The following is a 24,692-nucleotide window of genomic DNA, read 5'->3' as shown; positions in this document are numbered from 1 at the left end:
TGAGGAGTCCCAAACAAAGAGCATGGGAGGAGAAGAAGAAAGAAGAGGGCTTGGCTCAAGGTGCCTGACCACAATGCAGGAGCAAGGAGACTCCCAGTATCCCACAGTTCCAAAGGGTGGAGGGAAGGAAGCTCGGCCCTTGGAGCCCCACTGCTCAGCATCTCCAGAGACACGGCATTCCCAAAGCGCCACCACCGCCACAACTCGTGAGCTCACAGCTACAAGGAGGCTCTTTGTTCGCTGGGATGGCGGCTCCCTGGCAGATGGAGCAATGAGTGGGGATGGGACCGGATGATCTGTGAGAAGCCACCAGCCAGTGAGGGGCAGCGGGGCTGGGGCTGTGGGTGGCATGGAGTTAGCATAGCATCCTAGTCGGACATGGCATGATGGTGTGCGCATCTATGGAGCTGCTCCATTCGCAGCCAGGGCTGCCCACTGGGACCCGGGAGAGGCACAGGGAGGCAGCAGGTGCAGGCACAAGGGGAAGAGCATTCTCTAGGGGCCCCTAAAATCCACCCCAGGCCCTGTGTTCCTGCTCCAAATATTGATGCTGGTGTTGCTCCAGTCTGTCGGTGTCCTTGAGGTTTTGAAGCTCTCACCCAACAATATGGCAGCACCCACCACCCATGGATAAATTCCATGGGGCAGATATCTGGGCTCATCCCTGCCAGCCAGGATGCTCTGATGGGCTCTGCACTCTGCAGGGTCCCCTCACTGCAACCAGATCAGGCACAGTGTTGGGAGAGATGTCCAGTCTAGGTGAGGGCTGGTAGCCAGCCCTGGTGAGTACCAGGAGGGCACAGACCTGAGCACCAGGGTGGGATGAGGCACCACTCCTCACCCTCTCAGAACCAGTGTGCCCTGATGCCAGTCTGCAGCACATGCCAGCCAGCTCTACCCGCTGCAGTGCCAGGGCCCTTTGTGCTCAAGCAGCAGCAAGGAATTTGCCAAAGTAAATCCTGACCTCAGTTTCCCTGTGGGCTTTAACAAGACTGAGATGTCCAGAAAAGTGGCAACACAGGGTAAAAGGCAGGTGGCCCTTGAGTAATTAAGAGGCCTGGTGTTTTGGGACACAGAAGGCTCAGCCATATTTGTGGCAGCAGAAACTCTTAATGAACCCCCAGATCCTGGATAACAGAATGGCATCAGTCACCCTTCCAGGATGGGCTGTAGGAACATCCCCCTGGGATGTTTTGGGGTGGGGTTGGCTCAGAGGACTGCCTGCAGGAGAGAGCAGGTGGCAGAGCCTATGGAGGGATGATACCATGGCTCAGACCCAGCCCACCCACTCTCCTCCAGCCCTGGGGAAAGGATGGGCCGGAGGCTGGCTGTCACATGTAGAGTAAAATGTGACCTCCTGAGTAGTGCACAAAGATTTTTACAGTTTGAACAGTAGAATGTTGTCACCATAAGGTGCCTTCTTTGTTAAAATACCCCATGCTGTGTCATGTTTGTTAAATCCCAATGTTGTTGTACCAGCCTTGTTAATGGCCACTTGGCCTTGCATATTGCCTCTGCTGCTCCCAGCACCCCCCAGAATGTGATGAGCCAAACTCCCATGGGGGGTAGCACCCACGGGAAGTGGGATTAACATCTAAAGACCCCTAGAATCAGCGAGCCATGGCACAAACCGGACTCCAAACTACACTGAAGAGCAAGGGAGAACATTGAGCAACTTCCTGATGTTGCAGACCTTGTTGCCATAAATACAACACTTGCTATCCATGACTATCCTAGGCTTACAATGAGCCACAGTCTGCCTAGGGACTCTCGTGAGGATGGAAGCCCCAGCTCTGCCACGTGGCAAAGCTGAACACCTTCTCCTCTGGGTGGTCCATTGGGAACAGCAGTGGTCAAACTCCCCCACCTAGAGCTGACCTCAATAAAGGCATTAAAGATGGAGCTGGTCTCCCTGCCTGTTCTTTTCATCACACCCAAGGGAACAGGACTGGTGGATGGAATAGGTGTAGAACTCTCAACAGAAGCTACTGGTATTGAACCCTGGGAGGATGTGGAATACAGGGGATGGAAGCCCCTAGACGGGACCCCAAGTCAGCAAGACCCTATGGGTAGAGCTGATGCCTCATGGGAAGCCCACGACAGGTCACCACAGCTCAGGTGACGAGGCCCTGACAGGGAATGGGGCACAGCATTGCAGGTAGCACACGGCACGCAGGATGTGCTGTGGAGGACATGGCACCGGGGTCACGGCACATGGGACACAGGACATGACATATGGGACGCATCGTGGGGAGTGCGGCACCGGAACACGGCACACGAACACGGGGATACAAGGCAGAGGCCGCGTCCAAGGATCAGGTGACGAGGACACGGCCCGAGCGGTGCAGCAGGGACACGACACACGGACACGACAGAGGGACAGGGGACATGGACATGGGGACACGACACGCGCACCCCCGGCCCGGGGAAGAGCCGCCGCCGCGGGGGCGGGCCCGTAGCTGGACACGCCCCTTATGCTAATGAGAGCTGAATCACGCTCAGCGGACCGCGGCCTCCAGGCAGGACGGGCTCACCCGGGCGGCGCGGAGGGGGGAGCGAGGGCGGGAGATCAGAGCCGGGCTGCCGGCGCGGTGAAGGGCGGCCACCGCGACCCAGGGCGCGCGGGGGAGCCCAGATGCCGCTGGGCCTCACCGGCGGCAGCGCCGCAGGAACGGGGCCGGGGCGCGGGGGGAACGGGCGAGGAGCGTGCGGGAGAGCGTCCCCCCTGCCGCGCGCGTGGTCTGGGCCGAGGGCGGGGCGGGCGGGGGCGGTGGGTACGATCACGTGACGGAGGGGCCGCCGCCATTTTGTCCTGCGGAGGCCGTATTTAGGGCGCAGCGCGCGCGCCGCTGCCACTCCCGCCGGGACGGAGCTTCTGTGTCCCGGGCCCGCCGCCGCCCGCCCCGTGCCCCCGCCCCGGCTCCCTCCGCCCCGCCCGCTCCCGCCGCGCCTCCGCCATTTTGTGGCCGAGCATTGCCCGCCAAGGACCGGCGCCGCGGCGGAGCTTTCCGCCTCTCCCCCGCCCTCTCGCGCTTCCAGTCCAGCGGCGCCTCGGCCCGGCCCGGCCCGCGCAGCCATGTCCTCCAGCGCCAGCCCTGAGTACGCCTCCTTCTTCGCCGTGATGGGCGCTTCGGCCGCCATGGTGTTTAGCGGTGAGCACTGACCGGCAACCGGAGGGGCCGGGGAGAGGGTGGGGAAGAGGGGGGAGCACGGTGTGGGGGAAGCGGCTTCTCATTTCTCTGCCACTCCCCCGCCCCGGTGGGGCGCCATCGGCGGCGGGGGCCGGAATTCTTTGGGCCTTGGGGCGCCCCGCCCCGCTCCATCCGGGCTCTCGGGGGCAGCGGAGGGTCCGTGCCGGTGATGTCACCGCCGGCGGAGCCCCCGTAGCCACGTGACTGCGGCGGCGCCGCCCAGGCGGGCCCCCCTGCCCCCTTCCTCCGGGCAGCCGCGGGTTGGGGTCTCCCCGGTGGCCCCGCGGTGGCGAGGGGGTTGCTCGCTGCCCGTGGAATCCCCGGGGCTCTGCCTGCCCTGGCCTCCGCAGCGGCGGCGTTTCTCCCACCGTGAATCGGTGGTGGTTGGTGTTTAAACCATTCCCTGCATAATGCGAGACTAGTTTTCAGCGGGATTAAACATAAATGTGCAGTCGTTTGGCGGGCAGTCTACCGTAGAGGCGTTAATGGCATTGCGGGCAATGGACAGGCTCCTGAACCAGCCTGTGGAACGGGGATGCCGGGGCACGGGGGAAGCCCTGCTCCATGGCCCTCCCTCTGCGTCTCTAGGCAGCGAACTCGGTGCGGTGTAAATTGGGTCATCCTGCGGCACCGCTCTTCCCACTGAAGGAGCACAGATGTAGGGATCATAAATGCTGGTTTATGCCAGAAAGACCATCCTTTAATGCCTTGTTTCTCAGAGCCTTTTTAAACCTCCTGCAGAAGATGACTGCTGTTCTGCACAGCGTTTGCTGCTCCCTGATGGGTGCAGACCTGCTGTTTCCTTTGGGATGTAACATGGAGAAGGCTTCAGCTGTTTTTTTCCCAATTGTAGGTGTCATATGGGAATAAAACAATTAGGAACCGATTTGGCCTTCCCTTCTGAAGGCTTAGCCCATGTCTCCACAGACATGAACATACTGACTTGTCTTCATCTCCCACCTCATTTGGCACCCTTCTGGTATTGAATTTGTTGTAGTTCAAGCTGTGTAAGCGCTGCTTGGGATCTCATTGTGTCATATGATCCTCATATGGCCACTGGGATGGTGGCTGGGTCTGCAGTATGGATTTAGGGAAGCTGCCCTTGATTGATGAGTGTGGGAGATGAAATCACGCAGAGAGCCAAGTGGACTGTGGATTAAAACTAGCGTTTGAGAGGAAGCTATCTAGCCATGCTGGTGTGGGCAACATGGACTGGTTCCACACCAGCCACATTTGTGACTTGATTTCTCGATAAAACAAAAGTTTGGTTGGCCGTGTTTAGTCTTGCTTAGTTTGTACCTGGTGGTAGGATGCGGATGTCCATGCTGAGAGCAGTCAGTGGCTTGCCACCTTGGGTTTCAGACATTGTACTCACGCTTGACAGGTAAGAATTTTCCTGAAAACTCAATGGTTGAAATGCCACAGGAGCCAGAGTTGGGACTGCTGACCTACCTGCCTCTTGGCTACTAAAGATAATGGAAGAAGAAACTAAGACCTAGTTACTTGTTGGGAAAAAATAATCAGCAGTTCACTGCATTTTGCAAAATGGTTCTAAATAGTGAGATTTCTTTCCAAGGAAGGAATTGCTGGTTTCCTCTTGCAGAATGGATTTTGGAACATGGCTGTATGGCTTTAGACACCAGGTTTGTGACACGTGAGTGTGCTTCAGCCGAAGCTTCAGTGAGGGATGTGGACTTGAGTCAGCGCTTTAACAGGAATTTGGAGTTGTGCTGGCGTGCCTGAACCAGCAGGGAAGCCTTTCCTAGAAGCTGCAGTATGACAGCATGGTGCTGTGGGATTGCAAGGGAAAGGTTTGAGATGGGGACTGCAAAGTCACTGCATAAGCTGTATTGATGAAGGTTTGGTGTCTGTCATGTGGCAGATGGTTTGTGAGAGGTCCTTGATGCAGAATCTCTGTCAGGTAGTTCTGCATTCAATGAGCTTAGAGGTCTTTCCTGACCTCAGTGATGTTGTAATACCAGTAGGTCTGAGCCATGCAAGGTACTCTTGCCAGGGCCAGTGGTGGGTTCAGGTGCTGAACAACAGGTTATAGATACTGCTAATGGGAAATTGTTTCTTAGATGTGACTGTTCAGTGAAGCAGTTTATATTTTTAAGGCAAAATGGCAGAGGTGTCAACATAGGATAAATTAAAACTTGCAGCATTTTGTAGCTTTTGTAACAGGCATGTGACATCACAGCATGTTCTGATGTTAGTTGTTAAAAAAATCACCCGGATTTTGAAGTAAGGAGCTAAATCTGGGCAAGCAGTGTAAAACTCTAAAATTGTCATGGATCAGTGTTAATTAGTGCAGTGATCATGTCTGACTCATGATGTATCTAAAGATCACATTCTTGTGGAGCTTGTAGTTCCAATACATGTTTCTAGTAAACATGTTCAGGTTCTGTACTGTGCAAGCTGGTTTGATATGAAAACAAGTTACTTGGAGCAGTCCTGTGTGATATGTGAGCATTACTTGCTGATGGTAAATAGATAGCAGAACTTGTTCTGGTCAGCAAGAGACAAGAGCAGGCTGCTGTGACCTTGGCCATCTTTGAGGCTGTCTGGTTATTTGCAGATTACAACTTGTTCTCATTGCTGCAGTTCCTTATTTCCCATGTTTGAAATGCGGTGGCTCAGGGTCAGGTGGTGTTGAGTGATTAAATTATTGTAGCTTTTCCATGTGATTTGACTGCACCAGAGTAGACAAGTGTGGTGTTGGACAGAGCTGTTTGGTTCTGTGTGTGCTGGTGCTCTGTGCAGAGCTGTCACAAGTGTGTCCACTGTGCCCTCCATGGTGAGAGGAGTTGCCCTTAGGGCTGAACTCTCGCTGAGCATTCAGTGCCTTCAATACCTGCTGCACTGCCAAGCAGCAGGAAGATTCCTCATGAAGAGAACTTTAACCAACAGTATTAAATTTGTCTTGTGTCTTCTCATTTTTGCTGTAGAGCCAATGAAACAGTACTTTCTTTTTAAAGTAGGGCTTTAGATATTATAGCAGTTGGTTGGCTTTTAAGGTACCTCCATGGTGAAATAGCTGGCTCAGAACATGTAGCCTGATGCAGCTGACAGCCCTGCACAGTCTGATTCTGGGAGGCATCATGGCTATAAACAACTTGCATCCCCAAAGGCAAATGGCACCTGTGCTTCCCAAAATACTGTCTGAGAGGTGGGGAGGTGGAACAGGAGAGCTGCTTGCACGTAAAAATGAAATGGCAGAATGCAGCTCAAGGTAATTTTCTATTCCAAATGAGGGTCCTTGTGTTGTGGGCAGATGTATGAGCTACCAGAATGCAGCAGAGATTAGCTTAAGCCTTTGTCCTTAACAGCAGGTAAAGCAGTGGATGGCTAAGACCTGAGTGCTGTGACAGAAGTGAGGTAGGCGATGTTTCTACAGCTTGAGAATGAGGGACAGCATCTCAGCAAGGGCATCCTTTCCTCTCAGTAAATGCCAGTCTTGGGAACATCTGAACATGAGATGGATCATCAGTATAAACCATTGGCTCTGCAGAATATGGCTTAAGCAGTTAAGTTACTATGGCTTCCTCATGGATCCCTGTGTCACCCTGGAGTCATTACACAGCCTGCAGGTGCTTTGTTTCTAGTGGGAACACTGGGAGCACCAATGAATGTGGATGGCAGCTACCTCAGGACCTCTTGGTGAGCTTCCTTTTTTCCTTCCTAGAACTGGCCTCTTCTGTCTCCAGAGCCTGACTGGTTGCACACACATGTTGCAAGGTGAGCAGCATCCCAGCCTGACCAGGCTTTTGGGTACTCCTTGAAGCAATGGTTTACAGCAGTGTGTGCTTCTCCAGTGAAGCATAACTGGCTGCACTCACTTCCTTCAGGCTGTGTATTCTGTGAGCACAAGGCTTTGGGTCAGGCTGCTCTGGCCACAGGAGTGTCTGCTGGGTGCAGGCAGGGGACCTGGGCTATCCCATGCCACAGCAATGGGGCAGCAGAGTTGTGGGTGCTGCTGAGTGCTCTGAGCTCCCCTAAGACCTGCTGGTTGGGAAGGTGTCTTGCTAAGTGGTGTAACACAGTGCTCTGCCAGTCAGTACCAGGAATACACTGGTCACCCACCTTGTGAAACGGGTTATCTTTAAGGTGTTAGAAGGGAGCCTTTATGATGATAAGGGTACATAACAAGTGGCTGGATGGACTTTGCTGCTTACAGAAGGACAAACCTGTGCTCCATGCTATAAGTGTTTTACTATATTTACAAAATCAAAGAGCTCTGTGTGCTGTCGGGCAATTTAGAGTGTCAATTGAAGCAGCTCTTGGACAGTTGACGGGCAGATGCTTTATTTTCCTTTATTGCTATTACAGCAACATCTCAAAGAGCTGGTGGTCTTCTAAGTTCTCAGATGTACTTACACAATTGTAAAAGGCCTGTCAGACTTGGAGAATTTTTGATAGTGCTGTAGGCTGACAGTGCCAGGCCTGGTGGAAATACCCACAACCTTTCATTACATTTTGGAAGAAAAAAAAACTGTCCCTAGTCCTGAAACAGATGATTCAGTAAAAGGTTCAGCGTCTACAGCTTCCTGTAGGGCAACTTTGCTGTTTACTCTGCAGGTTTTCATTAGGGAACAGGCTTCAGCTGCTGTGATGGGAATTTGCATAGGCTCTGGTACAGTTCCCCTAACACAGCTTGTCTGTTCTGTGGAGATCACCTGGGCTGAGCAACAGGGTTTTTCAAGGGTATCCATTTCTGTAACCTGAGGTGGGGTGGGAGGGGGCAGGGCCAGCCTGTGGAAGGCAACCTGTTTCTTTGGAAGTGCCCAGGTTTCAGGCATGGCAAAGCAAGTACTGTACTTGACCTGGATGTCACATCTAACATTTTTCCAGCCTTTTAAGAATAACCTGCTCAGGGATGAATAGATGTTGGTGAATTGGCAGGGAAGCCTGCATACTGCAGAGGGCAGCCCATTTGATAATGATTAGTTTTAAAAGGCTCCAGATGTAAGTGCTTGTACCTAATGGTCTTTCATACTTGCTGTGATGGTAACCAGTGATGAGTTGAAGGAGTAAATCAAGTATTTCACAAGGGAGTTGACCTTTGAAACAGGCTTACTGGGAGTAGGTGGTCTTGAATGATGTGCATTGCAACTTCTCTGTATTGTGACACCATTGAACTTCCAAATAGCATAATTCCTGGTTAGAGACCAGGATGGATTCCTTTCCTGGTGAACTCGATAGGTGGAGTACATCTCCACCTGCCAGGTATATTTGACAGGTCTGCCTCTTTAAAAGTAGTGTTTGGAGCTTGCTTGGTCTGTACGTTAGAGGTGAGGGATCTGGATGAACTGACACAAAAAAAGAGTCTTGGTGAGTAGTAGAGGTACAGCTCTTGCCCCATTTCCAGTGTGTGTCACAGACCTCCTCAAATCCTGTTCACTGAGATTTTGGAAAACATGTCCTTCCAATCAATCAGGAATATTTAAATGTAGCATATGAAATACATGTGCTTCAGTTTTTCAGAGCTGCTGCAAGGTGGAGGTGAAGGTGTGCAAGAACATTGTCAAGGGTGTCCATGGCCCAAAACTGAGTGGCTGTACCACTAGAGGCTGGGTCATGGTGGGAAGCTTTGACACCTTGCTTGTAATACTGGGATAATGTCAATGACCCAACTTGCTAGGCTAGTGAAATGCTGTAAAGTTGCCTTATAAGGTGCTGGAGATGTCTCTTGGTTGGGGTGTGGGTAAAGGCTTCCTTGGGAGCAGATGTCCCAGCTCTGAAGCTCTGTGTGGCCACCAGTGGGAGTTCAGTAGAGGTTCAGTGGCATCTAAGGCTACCATGTGAAGACTGGTAAACAGTTCTTTCAAACTGTGTCTAAAACAAGTTCAAGGCATAAGATCTGGCCTCTTCTGGGCTTTTGACATGAAGCTGACAAACTTGTGCTGCACTGCCCTTCCACAGAAGCTTGAGCAAGCTGACTTTCTGTAAGTGGGGTTACGAAATCACCTTCTCTAATACTTAGCTGCATTAATTGCAACACCCCTGAGTAGCTTAATGCTTGGAGGAGGTGACAACTGGTATAACTTTAAATAGTGAACTTCCGTCATGAGCCTCTGCATTTTTCCAGAGATTTGTAAAATATTGCAGACAGAAGTGGTTTCTGCTAAATTCTGTACCCAGCGTAGATGGTGGAACCAGGATTCAGACTTAGTCCAGCCATTAGAAGATGCTTCATCCAACAAAAATGGTTCCTAGTTCAAGTCAGTAGTTTCTTTCTAGACTTTGTAAGGGTTAGACTCTAAACAGAGCCTTCACTGAAATGGCTGATTAAATCCATGTGCTAATTTCCAGGTTCATCTTATATTTGCAGATAGAACATGCTCATTGCTCAAGCTTCTTAACTTGGGTTCTAGTTCTGAATTGTCCAAAATAGCCCTTCCCATCACTTGGTGCCAGTCAAGGTTCAAGAGCTTTGCTAGCACAGAGCAAATTGGTAGTTAATGAGACTTTCCCCTTAGGTTTTTGTAAATAAAACTGAACTTCCTTCTAAGAATGAACCTTGTGTTAGTGTAGCGGTGCTGTTTGTATGAATGGTCTGGTGCCAAGCCAGGAGGATGACTGCTCCAAAGATGGGCTTTATGGGAGTACTAAGTGAGAAGCAGGAAAGTATATATCCAGACTCCTCCAGATACATTCCAGCAACTCTTGTTGTGACAAGGTGCACAATCTCACACTTGGATACCAGTGCAAGGCAGTTACAGATCTTTGTGGAACAATCAGGTCTCCCTTGGAGAAACCTTAGTTTTCTGTGGGTGGAGCAAACTCAACTATTAAGTCTCAGAACAGTACAAAGACTTTAAATGTCTGTGGTTTAAATACACTCCAGCAGTCTTTTAGAACAGATGCAAGAACATTTTCTTGCCAGATAGGGCTGACCTCTGAAGACAATCTTGATGGTGTCAGAAAAGGAGACTGCCTGCCCTTCCATATGCCTATCTCTCCTGTTTCAGGGACTTATTCCTGGCTGGCAGTTGACATGCTGTCATCTCTGGGTGATGGTGAATGAAGTAGGAAGCTGGGAAGGAATTCCAAGAATATTCCCCAGTAAGACTGGAAGGAAAGGTGTCTTTTTAAGTACTGCAGAATCAAAGAATGAGGCATTTGAGGAAGCTTCTGTGCAACTAATAAAAAGTTTTCAAGGCAGAAATTACTTCGGGGTGTCACTAAAGGACAGGGAACGATTCACACAAATGTCTCAGTGGTATGACCAGAAAAGAAGTAACTTTATTTTCTGACTTCAGTATTTATAGATTCATGACAATGACCAGGGATTAGATAACTAAGTTACCACCTTCCCAATCACACTGGTCATGTGAAATGTCCATCAAAGGATGTCTCTTAGAAGGAATGTGTAAACACTTATGTTTACAGTTACTTTCCTGGAAAAGTAATTAAAACTATGAAAACAAGATCAAAAGGCTTAATTTTCAGGGTGACATCAGGGTAGTGCTTTGTTCTCTTCCAGCTGGTCTCAGGTACAGGTGATAGAGCCCATCATCCTGTGCAGGTCTCTGTGTTGACAGAGATGAGTAAACCTTAGGTGTAAGGTGGTTGTGGTCCTCTCTAACCTACAAGCCAAACTATTCTTTGTGATTGGATTGACAAATGTTTGGGCCCAAGGTGAGGTCACAGGTGAGGTCACCCTCTCCATGTGCCAGAATCTTTCTCCAAGGAATGACATGGAACAGTAGTATTTGAGTTTGTTTCTGTGTCTGATGAAGCTGCCAGTGGCACGTTTAACTCCAGGGCCAAAGCATAGGCAAATGAGTTTTGTGGGAGAACAGGCCCCATGAAGATCTGTGCATTTGAACTTGGTTCAGGTAGCCCAGCTCTCAGCTGTGTTCTGCTGGGGTAGACAGATGTGCTTTGTTGAGCCTTGCATTGTGGACTCTGGGAGGTCACAACACTGGAGCTCCAGTTGAGCTTGAGACTGGGTTTTGGCCCCTAAGCAGGGGCATAGATGGCTGCTAGGGTGTGCCCTGCTGTGAAGCTGGCCTGGTAAGATATTCTGCTATCAGTAGTGTTTGAACATCACTTCTTACTCATCTTTGGAATAGGACTCTGGGTAGGTCACTTCCCCATCCCTTAGGGGAGTATTCCTGGCTGTCACATGACCATGTTCATTTTGCACAATCCTTCCTTGTGCTGACTTGGCTGTTTTAACTGCAGCCTAGTGAAAGAAATGGTATTTGGGGATGTCTAATGCATTTTTTTCTCTTCCAGCCTTGGGAGCTGCATATGGAACTGCAAAGAGTGGCACAGGTATTGCAGCCATGTCTGTCATGAGGCCTGAGCTGATCATGAAGTCCATCATCCCTGTGGTCATGGCTGGTATTATAGCAATCTATGGCCTCGTAGTGGCAGTGCTCATTGCCAATGCCCTCTCACCTGACATCACACTATTCAAGTAAGTTGGTGCATCCGGTGGGTCTGTTTCAGACTGTCCTGTCACTGTTTGATGCTTTGTGTGGGGGTGGTTTTGGCTCAAGGCCCCTGGAAAGGCTGGCAGTGCTAAATGCTGCTGGGCTAGGCTTAGGAGCACAGGCTAGATTCCAGCTGTCCTGCTGGATGCCTCAGCCCCAGTGGAGCCACCTGCTCAGTTGGTTGTACTGGCTGTCACAGATCAATCGGGCATCCCACTGCTCATGTAGGGGGGCTGTGGCTTAAAAGAAGCTGTGTGCAGGCAGCACTGGAATAGGAGGCAAAGCTTTGGTCATGATGCCAGACTCTAGGCCTGGATGCACAGGTGTTTGCAATACTGTCTAAATAGTTCTGCTGTTGCCTGGGAGATGTAAGTGAATAATTAATATTGCTTTATGTGCTGGTAAATCAATCCTTGAGCTATACATCAGGCCTCTATAGCAGCTACAGTCTGAAACTTAATCTCCTTTTGGCTTCTCAGAACAGCTGGAACTGGTGTGATTGAGCCCTCTTGGAATTAAACAGTGCTGCTAGAGTGTGACAAGTATCTGTGTTGCTGTACAGACTGTACCTATGAGCAGTGTGCTTGGCATAACATGACATGGTCTAAAACAGCAGATACAAATGGTCCTTTGCAATTACCAGGTGGGCAGACACTAATAGGGACTGCTCTCCTTGGAAAACCAAACCATTCCTGCCCAGTTCCTGCTGTGCAAGACACCTGGATGTGCTGTGGCTGTATAAGGTTGCTAAAGGTTGGAGATGAGCAGCTGCTAACAGGCTGCACAGCACCATGGGGCAGGCATTGCTGCAAGTGCTAGTAAGTGCTGCTCTGACACCATGCTGAGCCTGCTGGTGGCCAGATGAGCCCAGTAACTCACTTTGATGTATGAGCCAAACACATGAACATGAGGTGAAAATCATTCACTGCTGCCTGTTTCTTTAAGTATTAGAGTCGGGAGTGAGACATATTGGGCTTGTTGAAAGAGTTAGGGGCTTAAAGGCTGGGTGTCCTGTTCTTTGCCACTGAAACTCTTGCGTCTCTGTTCCACAGGAGCTTCCTTCAGCTGGGTGCTGGCTTGAGCGTGGGTCTCAGCGGTCTGGCTGCTGGCTTTGCCATCGGCATTGTGGGCGATGCAGGTGTCCGGGGTACAGCACAGCAGCCCAGGTTATTTGTGGGGATGATCCTCATTTTGATCTTCGCTGAAGTCTTGGGTCTCTACGGCCTCATTGTTGCCCTTATCCTCTCCACGAAGTAAATGTTGCAGTATGATGTAAAGAGATGTAACAAATCTACGTTTAACAAAAAAAAAAAGCTCCAGAATGAAAATGGTTTCTCCAATGTGTACAGTTGTCCCGATTTGGTAGTTGATCTCTTGTAAATGCGCAATATCTGTTAGTGACTCGTCTGTCCTGTGTGTACTTCAATATTAACTTGGATGGGCTGCTCCAAGCCTGCTGCATGGCTTGGAGTGGCCTGTGTGCAATTTTCCACCCATTGCTGTTAGTATTTTATGTATAAATATGAACTAGAAATGTAATTTTTTCTCTTCACTGGATGTTTATTTATAAAAGACTTGACATTCATACATCTATGGAGCAAGGATTTTCAATTTCCCATGCTATATATATTAATCTTATATATAGGTAGATTACACTGTGGGGTCAATTGTAAGTGCAGAGAATTCCTTGGATGTAATTTTGATTCTCAAGATTGCTGTAGTGTCCTGGTATTGGAGTATGAGAATTTTGTGTTTTATTACAGCAATTGTCCGAAACACTCCTGTGTTTCAATAGTAACTGCGTATGCTCCGGCATCAGTTGTGCACCCAGTGTTGGGTTACAAACTTCTACCATGTTTCCAAATAAAACTTCCTCACTACATTGCTGTAATGACTCCCTGGCTCTGATTTCCAGCTGTTGCCCCTCCTTTGGGAAGAGGGTGAGGTCCCTCAAGGGAGGAGGTTCCTGAAGTGACTGGTCAGCATGCCAGTGTGATGCTGCCAGCTCTGCCACAACTTTCCCTTTCTCCTGGGCTGTGGCAGTGTGGTTCCCAGCTGCTGCCATGAGCCATGTTTGTGGTGAGCAGGGATGCAGGGCTGTGCTCACACTGACCACATCTGGCTCAGTGTGGTGCTCTGTAAGCAGGGGTCAGGGAGAAAGGGTACAGGCTGCAGCCTGTGACCAGGAGAGGAGCACCATTGTCAGGAAAGAAGCAGCCTGTCCTTGTGCTGGCCCTGCAGAAGCTGAGCTGCTTGGAAGCTGTACTGTGAACAGTAATTGCTTCTGAAGTACCTCAACAATAGTCTCATCAACAAAATGGCTTCAGTCAAGAACTTGTATTTTTATCTTTTAAATCATGGGACCATTTGAGCTGGGAGATACTGCTGCTGCAGCCGCTGAGTGTGGGAGCAGCCTTCTCTGGCCTGAGGATTTGAGTACTGCCAAGCTTATATGGGAAATACGTGTTGGACCCTTTCAGTGGTAAAGCTTGGTCCCAGTTAGCACTGGCAAGTCTGCAGCTTAGAGAGCAGAGCCAAATGTTCAAGCCAGATTGTTACTACTCACACCTGGTGCTAGCCTTTGGCATCAAACCAAGCTGATGCATGTGGAGGGATGTGTCACCTAGTTGGGAATGAAAATGTGTGTGTTTCACCAAGGTACCTGTCCAGTGAATGGTGCAGGTACCATGGAGAGATGTGGCCAGAACATAAGGAATTCATTGAAGCTGTTTGGAGCTTCTAACCTGGCAAGGGTGTTCCCCAGGCCTGGTGCCACCATGTCCACCTAAGCATTCAGGAGACTCTAGCTATGAGCCAATCATTCTGTCTGGGTCATCAACAATTAATACCAAAGGAATGGGTTTATTTTTTTGCTGTTTGATAAAACACTGATCTCTCTGCAGTTCCTCTCAGTGGACTGGGCTGGGCTGGTTTTGTTTGGGAAGGGCTTTGCCTTATGGCAGTGTGAGCAGAGGTGGTGGTGGGAGTGTACAGAGGCATAAGGTGACTAAAGGAAAATCCTATATGCCTGCTGAAGCAGTGGCCAGGGGAAGGAATAATTCCTGATCTGAATTATTTTGGTCATTCTTTTCATCAGCAAAAGTAGTAGACTAAACCTCTGAATTAGGCTTCCCCAGGGTGGTCATAAAGGTTTATGGAATCTGTAGGTTAATTGTGTCTCACACTGGCTGCAGAGGGAGCCTTCCTGGTGCAGCTGGGAGATGAATCCCAAACCCAGGCTCTGGAGAGGATGCTGCATCCAGCTTGTCATTCTGGTGAGAGGATTTAATCTGGCAAGTCAAATTGTGTGGGAGGAGAGGAGAAGGTCCTAGCTGAGGCTGCAAATATGCTTAACATCTGCTTTTACCTTCTGTAAGGAGACACCACTGCCAGTCTTCATGCTAGCTGACAAGAATGTGAGCGAAATGACATTAAAGAGAACAGCACCTCCAACTGATTGAAAGGCCCCCTGTTCTAATCACCCCTAAGGTCCCTTGTAGGTTGGTGACATTGTGCAGAGACAGTTACTAGGTACTTGTAGAACCAATGCAGGGAAAATCCCTTCAATAGCATTTTGCTTCATGACTCAGAACATGAAGCCTTTGTCATTAGTATATAAACTCATGCAAGAAGAGCAGAGCTGGGGTGAGCATGGACTGGGGGAAGATCACTTTGTGCCAAGGACATACAAATTAACCCAGAGTCAAATTAACAGTCTGCACATGTTGTCTCAGCCATGACAGTGATGCTCTGAATCCTCTGTGATGACTCCTGGCTGAAAACCCACATTTCAAGTCCTTCACTGGTACTATTGCATCAGCACATTTCTCAAGTGATTTGGGGCATTAAGAATATGAGAGACCTTTGGGGTTTTTGAAATTCCTTTACTGCCAGGAGCATGGTAGCTCAGAGGGCAGTCTCATCTGGCAAGGACTGACTCAGTAGTCGATTTAGAAGAGGGGAAGGGGGTGGCAATGCCGGCACAGCCATGGTGCTTTGGTGCTCCGTGCGTGGCTGGGAGAGCTGCAGTGAGTCAGCCTTGCGGAGAGGAGAGGAGCAGGGCTCTGCAGCAGCGCAGGGACAGGGCCATCTGCAGTCAGTGCAGACTTGGGGAGGTTCAAGACCCACTGCCAGAGCTGCCAGCACAGACAATGCCTCCACGGAGCCTGCTGACCTTGTTCTTTGTTAACCCTTTCACACTGTTGTTTGGGTTTTTTTTCCAAAGGCTGCAAATTTTTGTTTCACTCTGTTGGAGAAGCATTTTTAAGTATCAGGATTTTATCTGTGATTGCTCAGAGATTGGCTTTCCTGGGGAGATTTGGCTTAGAGAAAAGCATAGGAACCTGGAAAAGTAAATAAACTTTGGGGAAATACGAATCTTGTTATGACAAACTGATCCCAGAAACCAAGTTGCTATTTCGAATTATAGAGTAACAGCAGAACTAACAACTACAGGTCTTAGTAAACCTTGTTTCCTGGCTGACCACAGGGATGCTGATTGTAGGGTATTCCGCTGTTTCCAGCCCACTGTACTGTCCAAACCATGACTGCTCAGGTGAGAGTTACTTGCCTCTGATGCACAGGACTTGCAACCTCTAGCCATAGTTTTACAGCTATTAACCATCTTTTTCTCTTGTCATGATTAAATTGAACCCAGAGCAAGTCTTTGCAATGCCACTTGCCTTGGAGTGGGAATTTTCTGTTTCAGGGTCAAAGGATTGTGTCCCAAAATGCTTCTCCATTTTTGTTCCTGTTTAAAGCTAATAAATGCTGTTATTTTTTCTGCAAGACACACTTCAGTGAGCTCCTGACAGCCACAGCTTTGCAACTCCTATCAGTGGTTTTCAGCCAAGCTGGTTCTTGTGTCACAGCACAAAAGCACACAGGCAAAAATCATGCCCTGATCTTACAGTGTTTAGGGGCCAAGGCTTTATTTAGGGGCCCACACTGTACCCACAAGGTACCTGACAGCTCTCTCTGACCCAAGAGAGAACAAGCTGAGCAGGACAGCTCCTGGGGAACTGGTGGCTTGCCTTTGCCATTTTCTTTTTGCTGAGGGACAAGCTGCCCTCACCACAGGATCAGGTCTTTCTCTTCAGGATTCACCAACGGGATACCAGGGACTGTGTGTTCTGGAGCCTTTTCTGGCACTTTGCACTGCCCTGTCTGTGCTGTTACACCTGTGCTTTCTGCCTTTGGCAGAGAAGAAAAGGGTGACTTAAGTGGCAGAGAGTGAATTCAGCCACCCTTTCCTAATGGCTGTCTGCATGAGGTAGGCTGAGGACAAACCTTGGGAAATTGTGTATATTCCCAAGACTGGCAGTTTTTCTAAGCAGCCTCCATGTGTGCCTTGTAACAATTTCTTACACATCTTTGTGAGTGCTTGTGAAAATCAGAAGACAAGGCTGTATTTCAACAGCCCCTCATGCAGCAGTAGTTCTGGCCCCAGCCCTGCTCCTGTAGCTGCTCCATGGGCTCCCAAGCTCCTCCCTAGTGCGCAGGTACAATTGCTCTTGCTGCCAGGCAGTGTATCTAATTTGGGAATTGAGCCAGGTTAAAAATAACTCATCCTGAAGGAAAAAAAATCCACATTTGCTAAGGAAAATGCAAGCAAAACTACAGCCTGTGATTCCCTCCACCTATTTCTGGGGCAGTGGGGAGAAAGAATATATAACTATTATTAGAGGAGTGTGTAGTATTGGCAATGCAAGACAGGGTTCATTTAATGCTGAGAAATAGAAGGAGAACATCCAAAGTAGTAAGATTTAGCAGTACATGCCATAAGCTGGGCTGGACGACATACCTGCAGCCTCAACGAGGAGATTCCTATCGCTTGACACAGGCTGTTCAGTTCTCCCAGCAGTGCAGACAGGAGATCTCAGCGCTCTGATCCAGGCTTGGGACTGGCAGCCTGAAGAAGCCTTAGATCTGTGTGGCTGGGCAGGGTTCTCAGGTGAAGCTCTGTCACTGCTCTGGGTGGCCTGAAGCAGGAAATTATTGGTGGATGTTCCTATCTGTGCAGTCAGTATTTGTCTTTACCTCAGCATCTCTTCCACTGCCAGCTAATGTTACTGTCACAGCCCTGTTAGCTTATGTGTTCCTGGAGAAGAGACCTATTTTGACCACAGGCATTTTGGGTGCCATACGTGCCTTCTGACATCCAAATTTGATTTAGCAGCTTAGATGGGTCCTTTCTTCACAGATAAGCAGGTGTAGTGGTTTTAGTTCAAAAATTGGGCAGAACTGAGCAGGACTGAGAGCTGTTTTTAGGATTAATCTTCTCAATTTCTAATTTTGGAGTCTCTTCGTCTCCACCTGTATGAAGATAAAAATAATTCCCAGCAATACAGTGGTGGGTGTCCCAGATGTCCATAATTTAATGAGGAAAACCTTACAGCTCATCCAGTTCCACCCCCTGCCATGGGCAGGGATACCTTCCACTATCCCAGGTTGCTCCAAGCCCCATCCAGCCTGGCCTTGGACACTGCCAGGGATCCAAGGGCAGCCACAGCTCCTCTAGGCAACCTGTGCCAGGGCCTCTCCACTCTCATAGCCAAGAAATTCTTCCCAGTATCCCATCTAACCCTGCCCTCTGGCAGTGGGCCCCTCGTCCTCCTCCTCCAGGCCCTTGTTCACAGTTCCTCCCCAGCTCTCCTGGAGCCCCTTTAAGCCCTGGAATGGGCTCTAAAGTCTCCATGGAGCCTTCTCCAGGTGAACACCCCCCCCTAGCTCTAACAGTCTGGCTCCAGAGCAGAGGGGCTCCAGTCTTTGGAATATCTCTGTGACCTGAAACCATTCTTAGCCTCAAATTCCCAAAACAGTTTCCCAGCCTCAACCAGCATCATTCCCATCTCTCCCTTTCAGGCCCCTTTCCCAGCATCCTGCTGACCATAGAAGCAGCTTGTAATGTGGATGAAAACTGACATCATGGAACTATTAAGTGCAGCTCAAAACCTAATTAAAATTCAATTGCAGGCCGGACAGGGATATTACATTCATTGACAATTGCATTCCCCATCAGTTTGCTTTCCTGGGAGAGATTCATCAGCAGTGCCAGAGCCCACAGTTGCTAGGTGGAGCCACATCTCGTCAGCTTCCCTCGGGTACACGGGGGCTAGTGGTTTCACGATGGGGGTCTCAGCATGAGGTCTCATGATGGAGTTCAGGATGGGGTCTTATGATGAGGTTTCACAATGGGGTCTCACGATGGGGTTCAGGATAGGATCTCACGATGGGGTCTCGAGATGGGGGTTCAGGATGGGGTCTCACGAGGAGGGTTTCTGCCGCCGACCTTCTCAAGATGGCGGAGCCCTTCCCGTGATGGCGGCACCTCAGGGCTGGTCACGTGCCGCAGGGCGGGTGGGGAATCCCGGCACGTGCCGAGCGCGCTCACGTGACCAGGAGCAGGCGGTGCTGCAGGGCGGGGCATCGCCAAGGCCACGCCCCCGGGTCCCGATGCCTCCGGAGTGGGGACAGCGCCCCGGACTCGGCGTTCATCGGGCACAGCAGTGGGGCTCGGTCGCACGGCCCCGCGGGGCTTGTTTCTTACAGCGTTGGCTCAGAGCGCTGGGCAGCGGAGGGAGCTCACCCTCCGCCTGCCCCCGGGGCGGTGCTTCGGTGCCTCCGCCCCTCACCAGCTACCCAGTCCCGCGGCAGCGGCTCGCACCGGAGCCGCGGCCTGGCCTTGCATCGCCACGCCCGCTTCCCGCCCTCTGCGCCGGCCACCGCGGGGTTCGCGGTTCCTGCCGGCTCCCTCTGCCCCGCGATGCCGTCCAACAAATCCGTCTCGGACGCGCCCATTGTCCAGTTCACCAACTGCCGCATCCTGAGGGACCACCAGCTCCAGAGGTGAGGCGGGGGTACCGGCGCTACCGGAGTGGCTGGGGGTACCAGGGCTGTTGGGGATATCGTGATGTCTGGCGGTACCAGGGCTGTCCGGGGATATCGTGGTGTCCGTGGGCACCAAGGCTGCGGGGATACCAAGGGTGTGGGGGCTCCCAGACGGGCTGCCGACCTGACCTGACACCTGCAGTGCCGTGGGACGGTCGCCAGTTCCCCCTTGTGCACTGTGTGTTGGTCCTCACCCCGCCGCGCTCCCACCATCCCGTGTCACCTTTGCCAGGTTTTGGAGGGAAGATGGGACGGGTGTGGTGCACGGTCCCTGCCGTTTTGTCTCTCTGCCAGCTCTCTGGCGCTTTGGCTATCATCACCACCACCTTTGAGGGGCAGCCCATGAAAATCCCGTTCCCCTGAGTTTTGTAGAGCCAGGCAGAGAGGGTCGCTGTGTCCCGAAGAGCAGCTGTGCTATGGCAGACATCGCAGAGGCTCTGGCAGGAGGTGCTGGTGGGATCCACTCTGCCCAGGATCACTGTCACTGGGGCACGGTAATCTGCTCCAGGTGCTGCAGATGGCACCAGAGCTTGGTGTGTGTGACTGTCCCTCCAGGGAGGACCTGTGGGTACGAGAGGGGAAGATCCTCAACCCAGAGAAACTCTTCTTTGACGAGAAAGGCTCTGCTGATGTCCAGCTGGACTGCAAGGACAGCATCATCGCCCCAGGTTTCATCGATGTCCAGATCAATGGTACAGTGAAGCTACATGCACTCACGGACTGGGGGTGTCCCGGGTTTGTCCATCCCTGACCCCCAGCCCCACTGCAGGTGTCCTGCCCATGACCATGTTTCAGCTGCTCAAGGCAGGTGTGAGTCACCCAACCAATGGCAAAGAGCAACTTTGCCTGTGGTTGCTGCTGTCCAGCAAGTGATCCCCTTTGGCCAGGTGAGAGTTTCCACTGCAGTAATTTTTATCTGTATTTTATCCTGTGCTGGCAGGATGCCTGTCCTACCCTTTCCAGGACGTGGGAGGAGAGGGCAAGATTTCCCAAGGGAACAATAACAATTAACTGCAATAGCTCTCTTCAGAAGGAAATAGGGGCTTGTTCTATGGTAGCTAAAGCTGGAAGTCAGATCCCTTTTCAGCTGGGAATTGTAACATTTTGCCCTGCATCAAAATAAAAAGGTTGTGCTTGCAGAACACTGGGATGCTGTGGGGAAGAGCACTTCAGGGTGGCAGCAATGGTGAGATTTGTACTTGTGGAACCTTGGAATGTAGGACAGAAGTGCTGGTAGAGCCCTCTGTGTCAGCACCCTACAAAAGGAACATTTCCCTCCAGTCGCACAAAGTCTTTCTTTGGTGTTCCTGTATGGAACACACCCACTGGGGAAGCTGCAGTTTTCACTCCTGTTTTGTTTGTGGTGCAGGAGGCTTTGGGGTGGACTTCTCTTTGGCAACAGATGACTTCAAATCAGGTATTGACCTGGTCAGCCAGAAAATCCTCTCCCATGGAGTGACCTCTTTCTGTCCCACCCTGGTGACCTCTCCTCCATCTGTGTACCACCAGGTAAGGGGTCTTCTCCCCTCCCATCTGCAGGGTGATCAGGGATTGAGGTTGGTATCAGAAGGAGGGTGGGCCAGCCCTGGGATAGCCCAGGACAGAAAAGCTGTCGGCATGAGGAGCTGGACTCTACCCTGGGTTTCTTGCCCTCAGCCTTTAGAATGCTGAGACAGCCATGTCTCCCAAGTGAGCTCTGTATACCAAGGCTTGGACATAGCTTTTCCTTTGTGGGCTGTGATGGTCCCAAGTTCTCCAGCTACAAATCTCCCTGCGGGCCTGACATTTGGGTCTGATTTGGCAGACTGGGGGGCTGTGTCTGGGTTGCTATGTCTGACAAACCCCTTTCTCTAGGTGCTCCCTCAGATCAGTGTAAGAAATGGTGGAGGCCATGGAGCAGGAATCCTGGGTAAGTGGATTTGTCCCTCTGTGGTACTACTGTTTGTCAGAAATCATCTTGTTCACAGTTGAAGTGAAAGAAGTTACAGAGCACAGACAGGGGCTGGAACTTTCAGTGGGAGGGATGCACAGGTGGGCACAGACCTTGTCCCTCAGGCTGTGCCTGGCCTTTGCTTTACTTTCTGTCATTGTACACACACTGCTCCAGCTCCATTGAGGGCTCCTGGGGCAATGGCAGTAGGGTAGCTTGGCTTGGCCAGGGGCTAGCACTGCATCCTCACTGTCCTGAGCTCACAGTTGCCTGAGCCATGTGTTTTGCTGCAGAAAAATGGCAAGAGTGTGACTGGAGCAGAGTAGACATAGCAGGTTTCTTGGTCCTTGTCAGGAAGAGGAAGGGTCATGGTTCTTTGTTCCTGTTTGGACAGGAGCCCACCTGGAAGGGCCATTCATCAGCAAGGAGAAGAAGGGTGCCCACCCAGAGCACTGCCTCCGCACCTTTGAGGCAGGTGCCTTCCAGGACCTGCTTGCTACCTACGGCTCCCTGGACTGTGTCCAGATAGTGACCCTGGCCCCTGAAATGAAGAGGAGCAGTGAGGTGATCCGGGAGCTCACCAGGCGGGGTATCTGCGTCTCCCTGGGTAAGGGCTGGGGCACCCAGGTTTTAGGGGGCCTCTGGCCACCCCTTCATTGGGGCTGTGGCATCTCTAACAGTGTCTTAGTCCAGCTGGATGGTGTGGGATTCTCTTTTGCCTGGCCTGTATGGAGATGACAGACCTGTCACAAATGGGGACCTCAATGCTGTCAATCTGTCATGGCAAGGGCCAAAGTTTGTATTGACTGAGGAGCCCCTGCAGTAAACACAAGGTGCTGTTCTAATACAGGGAAGAATGGCAGTCTTAGTTGGATGCTTGATGATGTGGAAGGGTTCAAACTCTGAAGTTCCACAGGTGAAATAATTTTCCAAAGGTTACTGTTAGTTTGATAACTCTGTTTTTCAACTGGAAGTGCTTTAGGAACTTCTCCCTCCAACATCTGTCTGGCCTCTGACTTAAAACTGGCTGTGTTTTTCTTTTCCTTTGCTTCACAAACTCTTCTTTGTCTTGGATCACTGAAGAAGTCTTTTTTTATTAAAAAAAAAATAAAAGTGGGGGGAAGTTATTCAGGGTGAAATTAAACCTCAAGTGAGAAGGGCATTCATACAACAGACTATCTCTTATCTCACAGATAAAGAACTCCAGAAAGACAAGGCTAGCCCACAGAGCTGCTGTCCTGTTGGGGAAACAGTAGTTTATTTCTGGATAGTTTAGTTCCCATATGCTTACCTGGCAAAGTCCCCACTGTTGTGAGGGTATCCTCTGATACCTCTCTACAAAACATTTACGTTTCTGAGTCCAGCAGAGTGTGTCATTTGACCTCAAACCCAGCCTGAAGACAACATGCTGTGAACAAGATAGCATTTGTGACAGCTGTGATGTGAACACTGAAGGAGTTCAGATGAAACACCCACCCCCAGAGTCCCCCCCAGGTCATGACCAGACAAATCTATGTCAAGGCTGCACCTCAGAGCTCAGGCCAGGGTGGCATTAGAGCATAGTCCAGTGATGGCGTGTCTTTGCTTCTGTAGAGAAATCAGTGGAGAGATGGGCAGAGGAATCAAGCATTGGTCTGTGTTCCCAGGTCACTCAGTGGCTAATCTGTCCCAGGCCGAGGAGGCTGTGCAGCACGGAGCAACCTTCATCACTCACCTCTTCAATGCCATGCTGCCGGTGAGTCCCCAGAGGCACCTGCCCTACTCCAAGGCTGCTTTTGGGCTTTCTATCCCACTGCCCATGGGTCTGTGTTCTCCCCAGCTGGTTTTGTACCATGCTTAGCAATGAGGTTTTGGCATTGGACATCCTACTTTTTGGCTTCACATTCCTACTGCTGGATCTGAGATTCAAGGCTGTAGCAGAACTTTTGGAGTTCATCACCCAGAAGGACTAGGAAGTGTTGGTGGGTGAGAGTTGAACATGCCCTTGCTGTGTGCACCCAGACCCCCTCCTGTGTGTCAGCAGCAGGGTAGGGGGGGGATTCTGCCCCACTCAAGTGAGACCCCACCTGCAGAGCTGCTTCCAGCCCTAGGGCAAACATCAGAAGGAGGTGGAGCTGCTGGAGAGAATATAGAGGAGGCCATGGAATTCCTCCAAGGGCTGAAGCCCCTCTGCTCTGGAGACAGGCTGGGAGAGCTGGGGGTGCTCACCTGGAGAAGAGAAGGCTCCAGGGAGACCTCAGAGCCCCTTCCAGGGCCTAAAGGGGCTCCAGGAGAGCTGGAGAAATTCTTTGGACAAGGGCCTAAAGTGGCAGGACAAGGAAGAATGTCTTCTCACTGCTGGAGGGCAGGGTTAGTTGGAATACTGGGAAGGAATTCTTGGCTGTGAGTACTGAGAACCTAGCACAGGTTGCCTAGAGGAGCTGTGGCTGTCCCATCCCTGGAAGCATTCAAGGTCAGTTGAATGGGGATTGGAGCACACTGGGATAGTGGAAGGTGTCACTACCCATGGCAGGAGTTGGGACAAGGTAATTTACGGTCCCTTGCAAACCATTCTGTGATTGGAGGCAATGCCCAGGTTTGGCTGGTAAAGTTGCTAGGCACTGTGTGATAGAGACAGCAGCTGCGTCCCCTGCAGCCAGTGCATCCTGGTGATCCTCCACAGCTTGTCACCTCTCTCCCCTTGAGCAGTTCCACCACCGTGACCCTGGAATTGTGGGGCTGCTGACAAGTGACAAGATTCCTGCTGGGCGGAGGGTCTTCTATGGCATGATTTCTGATGGCATCCACACCAACCCCGCTGCCCTGCGCATCGCCCACCGAGCCCACCCCAAAGGTGAGCTATGGCAGTCCCCACAGTGTCACCAGCCACTCCGAGCACTGCACCATCTCCCAGAAGACATTCATGCTGCCCTTGCTGTCTGGAAGGTCACAGCCACATGTGCTGATCCCTCAGTCCTCTTGCTTTGGTGGGAGGTGGGTGGAGACGTGGTCTCTCTCTGGTAGGGTCAACAGGGCACAGCGCTTGGAGCTTCAGCAAAATCAGATGCAGCGTTGACAGGACCCCTTTCCTTGTGTTCTGCAGGGCTGGTGCTGGTGACAGATGCGATGGCTGGCATGGGGCTGGCACCAGGTCGGCACACGCTGGGTCAGCAGGTGGTGGAGATCGATGGGCTGAACACCTACATCGCAGGCAAGTGCTGTCCCTCTTGCTGAAGAGCTGGGGACAGTGCTGCCACT

General features: G+C 51.0%; 2 protein-coding genes and 1 long non-coding RNA gene across 7 annotated transcripts in view; 2 read left to right on the top strand and 1 right to left on the bottom strand.

Annotated features, from left to right (window-relative positions):
• Positions 1-2,763: 2,763 nt before the first annotated feature.
• Positions 2,764-13,517, top strand: ATP6V0C (ATPase H+ transporting V0 subunit c). Of its 4 annotated transcripts, XM_086855182.1 has the most exons (5): positions 3,440-6,423; positions 6,521-6,717; positions 6,877-6,929; positions 11,436-11,619; positions 12,688-13,517. In XM_086855182.1, exons 2-5 carry the CDS (start codon positions 6,596-6,598, stop codon positions 12,890-12,892), a joined length of 564 nt encoding a protein of 187 aa, XP_086711308.1. In that variant the 5' UTR covers positions 3,440-6,423; positions 6,521-6,595; the 3' UTR covers positions 12,893-13,517. The 4 variants fall into 4 exon arrangements, with proteins under 4 accessions (XP_086711307.1, XP_086711308.1, XP_023792179.2 ...); XM_023936411.2 differs by having other exon boundaries at positions 3,455-6,717; XM_086855181.1 differs by lacking the exons at positions 3,440-6,423; positions 6,521-6,717; positions 6,877-6,929 and adding an exon at positions 2,764-3,152.
• A 5,580-nt stretch (positions 13,518-19,097) lies between these two features.
• AMDHD2 (amidohydrolase domain containing 2) overlaps positions 19,098-24,692 on the top strand; it is an 8,890-nt gene continuing 3,295 nt past the window's right edge. Inside the window, exons 1-8 of one of the 2 annotated variants that reach the window (XM_023936410.2) lie at positions 19,098-19,483; positions 20,081-20,217; positions 20,895-21,034; positions 21,380-21,434; positions 21,850-22,062; positions 23,102-23,190; positions 24,144-24,288; positions 24,538-24,645. In XM_023936410.2, the coding sequence (XP_023792178.1) occupies positions 19,401-19,483; positions 20,081-20,217; positions 20,895-21,034; positions 21,380-21,434; positions 21,850-22,062; positions 23,102-23,190; positions 24,144-24,288; positions 24,538-24,645 (970 nt within the window). In that variant the 5' untranslated portion in view covers positions 19,098-19,400. Of the gene's footprint in view, positions 19,484-20,080; positions 20,413-20,894; positions 21,035-21,379; positions 21,435-21,849; positions 22,063-23,101; positions 23,191-24,143; positions 24,289-24,537; positions 24,646-24,692 lie in introns of both variants that reach the window. The other variant, XM_086855179.1, reaches the window with a different exon arrangement.
• Positions 22,692-24,692, bottom strand: part of LOC147649995 (uncharacterized) — a 5,689-nt gene continuing 3,688 nt past the window's right edge. Inside the window, exon 2 of the long non-coding RNA XR_015277596.1 lies at positions 22,692-24,684. This is a non-coding gene — a long non-coding RNA (uncharacterized LOC147649995). The remainder of the gene's footprint in view (positions 24,685-24,692) is intronic.

The sequence above is a fragment of the Cyanistes caeruleus genome, chromosome 17, assembly GCF_971803275.1.
Source record: "Cyanistes caeruleus chromosome 17, bCyaCae1.hap1.1, whole genome shotgun sequence".
Lineage (NCBI taxonomy): Eukaryota > Metazoa > Chordata > Aves > Passeriformes > Paridae > Cyanistes > Cyanistes caeruleus.
This window is presented reverse-complemented; position numbering and strand designations above follow the sequence as displayed.

What these genes read in the sequence shown, in the direction of transcription:
- ATP6V0C (XM_086855182.1), top strand. Translation starts at nt 6,596, where the DNA reads ATGAGGGACAGCATCTCAGCAAGGGCATCCTTTCCTCTCAGTAAATGC. An exon ending in TGCAGAATATGGCTTAAGCA is followed by an intron (nt 6,718 to 6,876) that starts GTTAAGTTACTA and finishes TTTCCTTCCTAG; the next exon opens with AACTGGCCTCTTCTGTCTCC. An exon ending in TTGCACACACATGTTGCAAG is followed by an intron (nt 6,930 to 11,435) that starts GTGAGCAGCATC and finishes TTTCTCTTCCAG; the next exon opens with CCTTGGGAGCTGCATATGGA.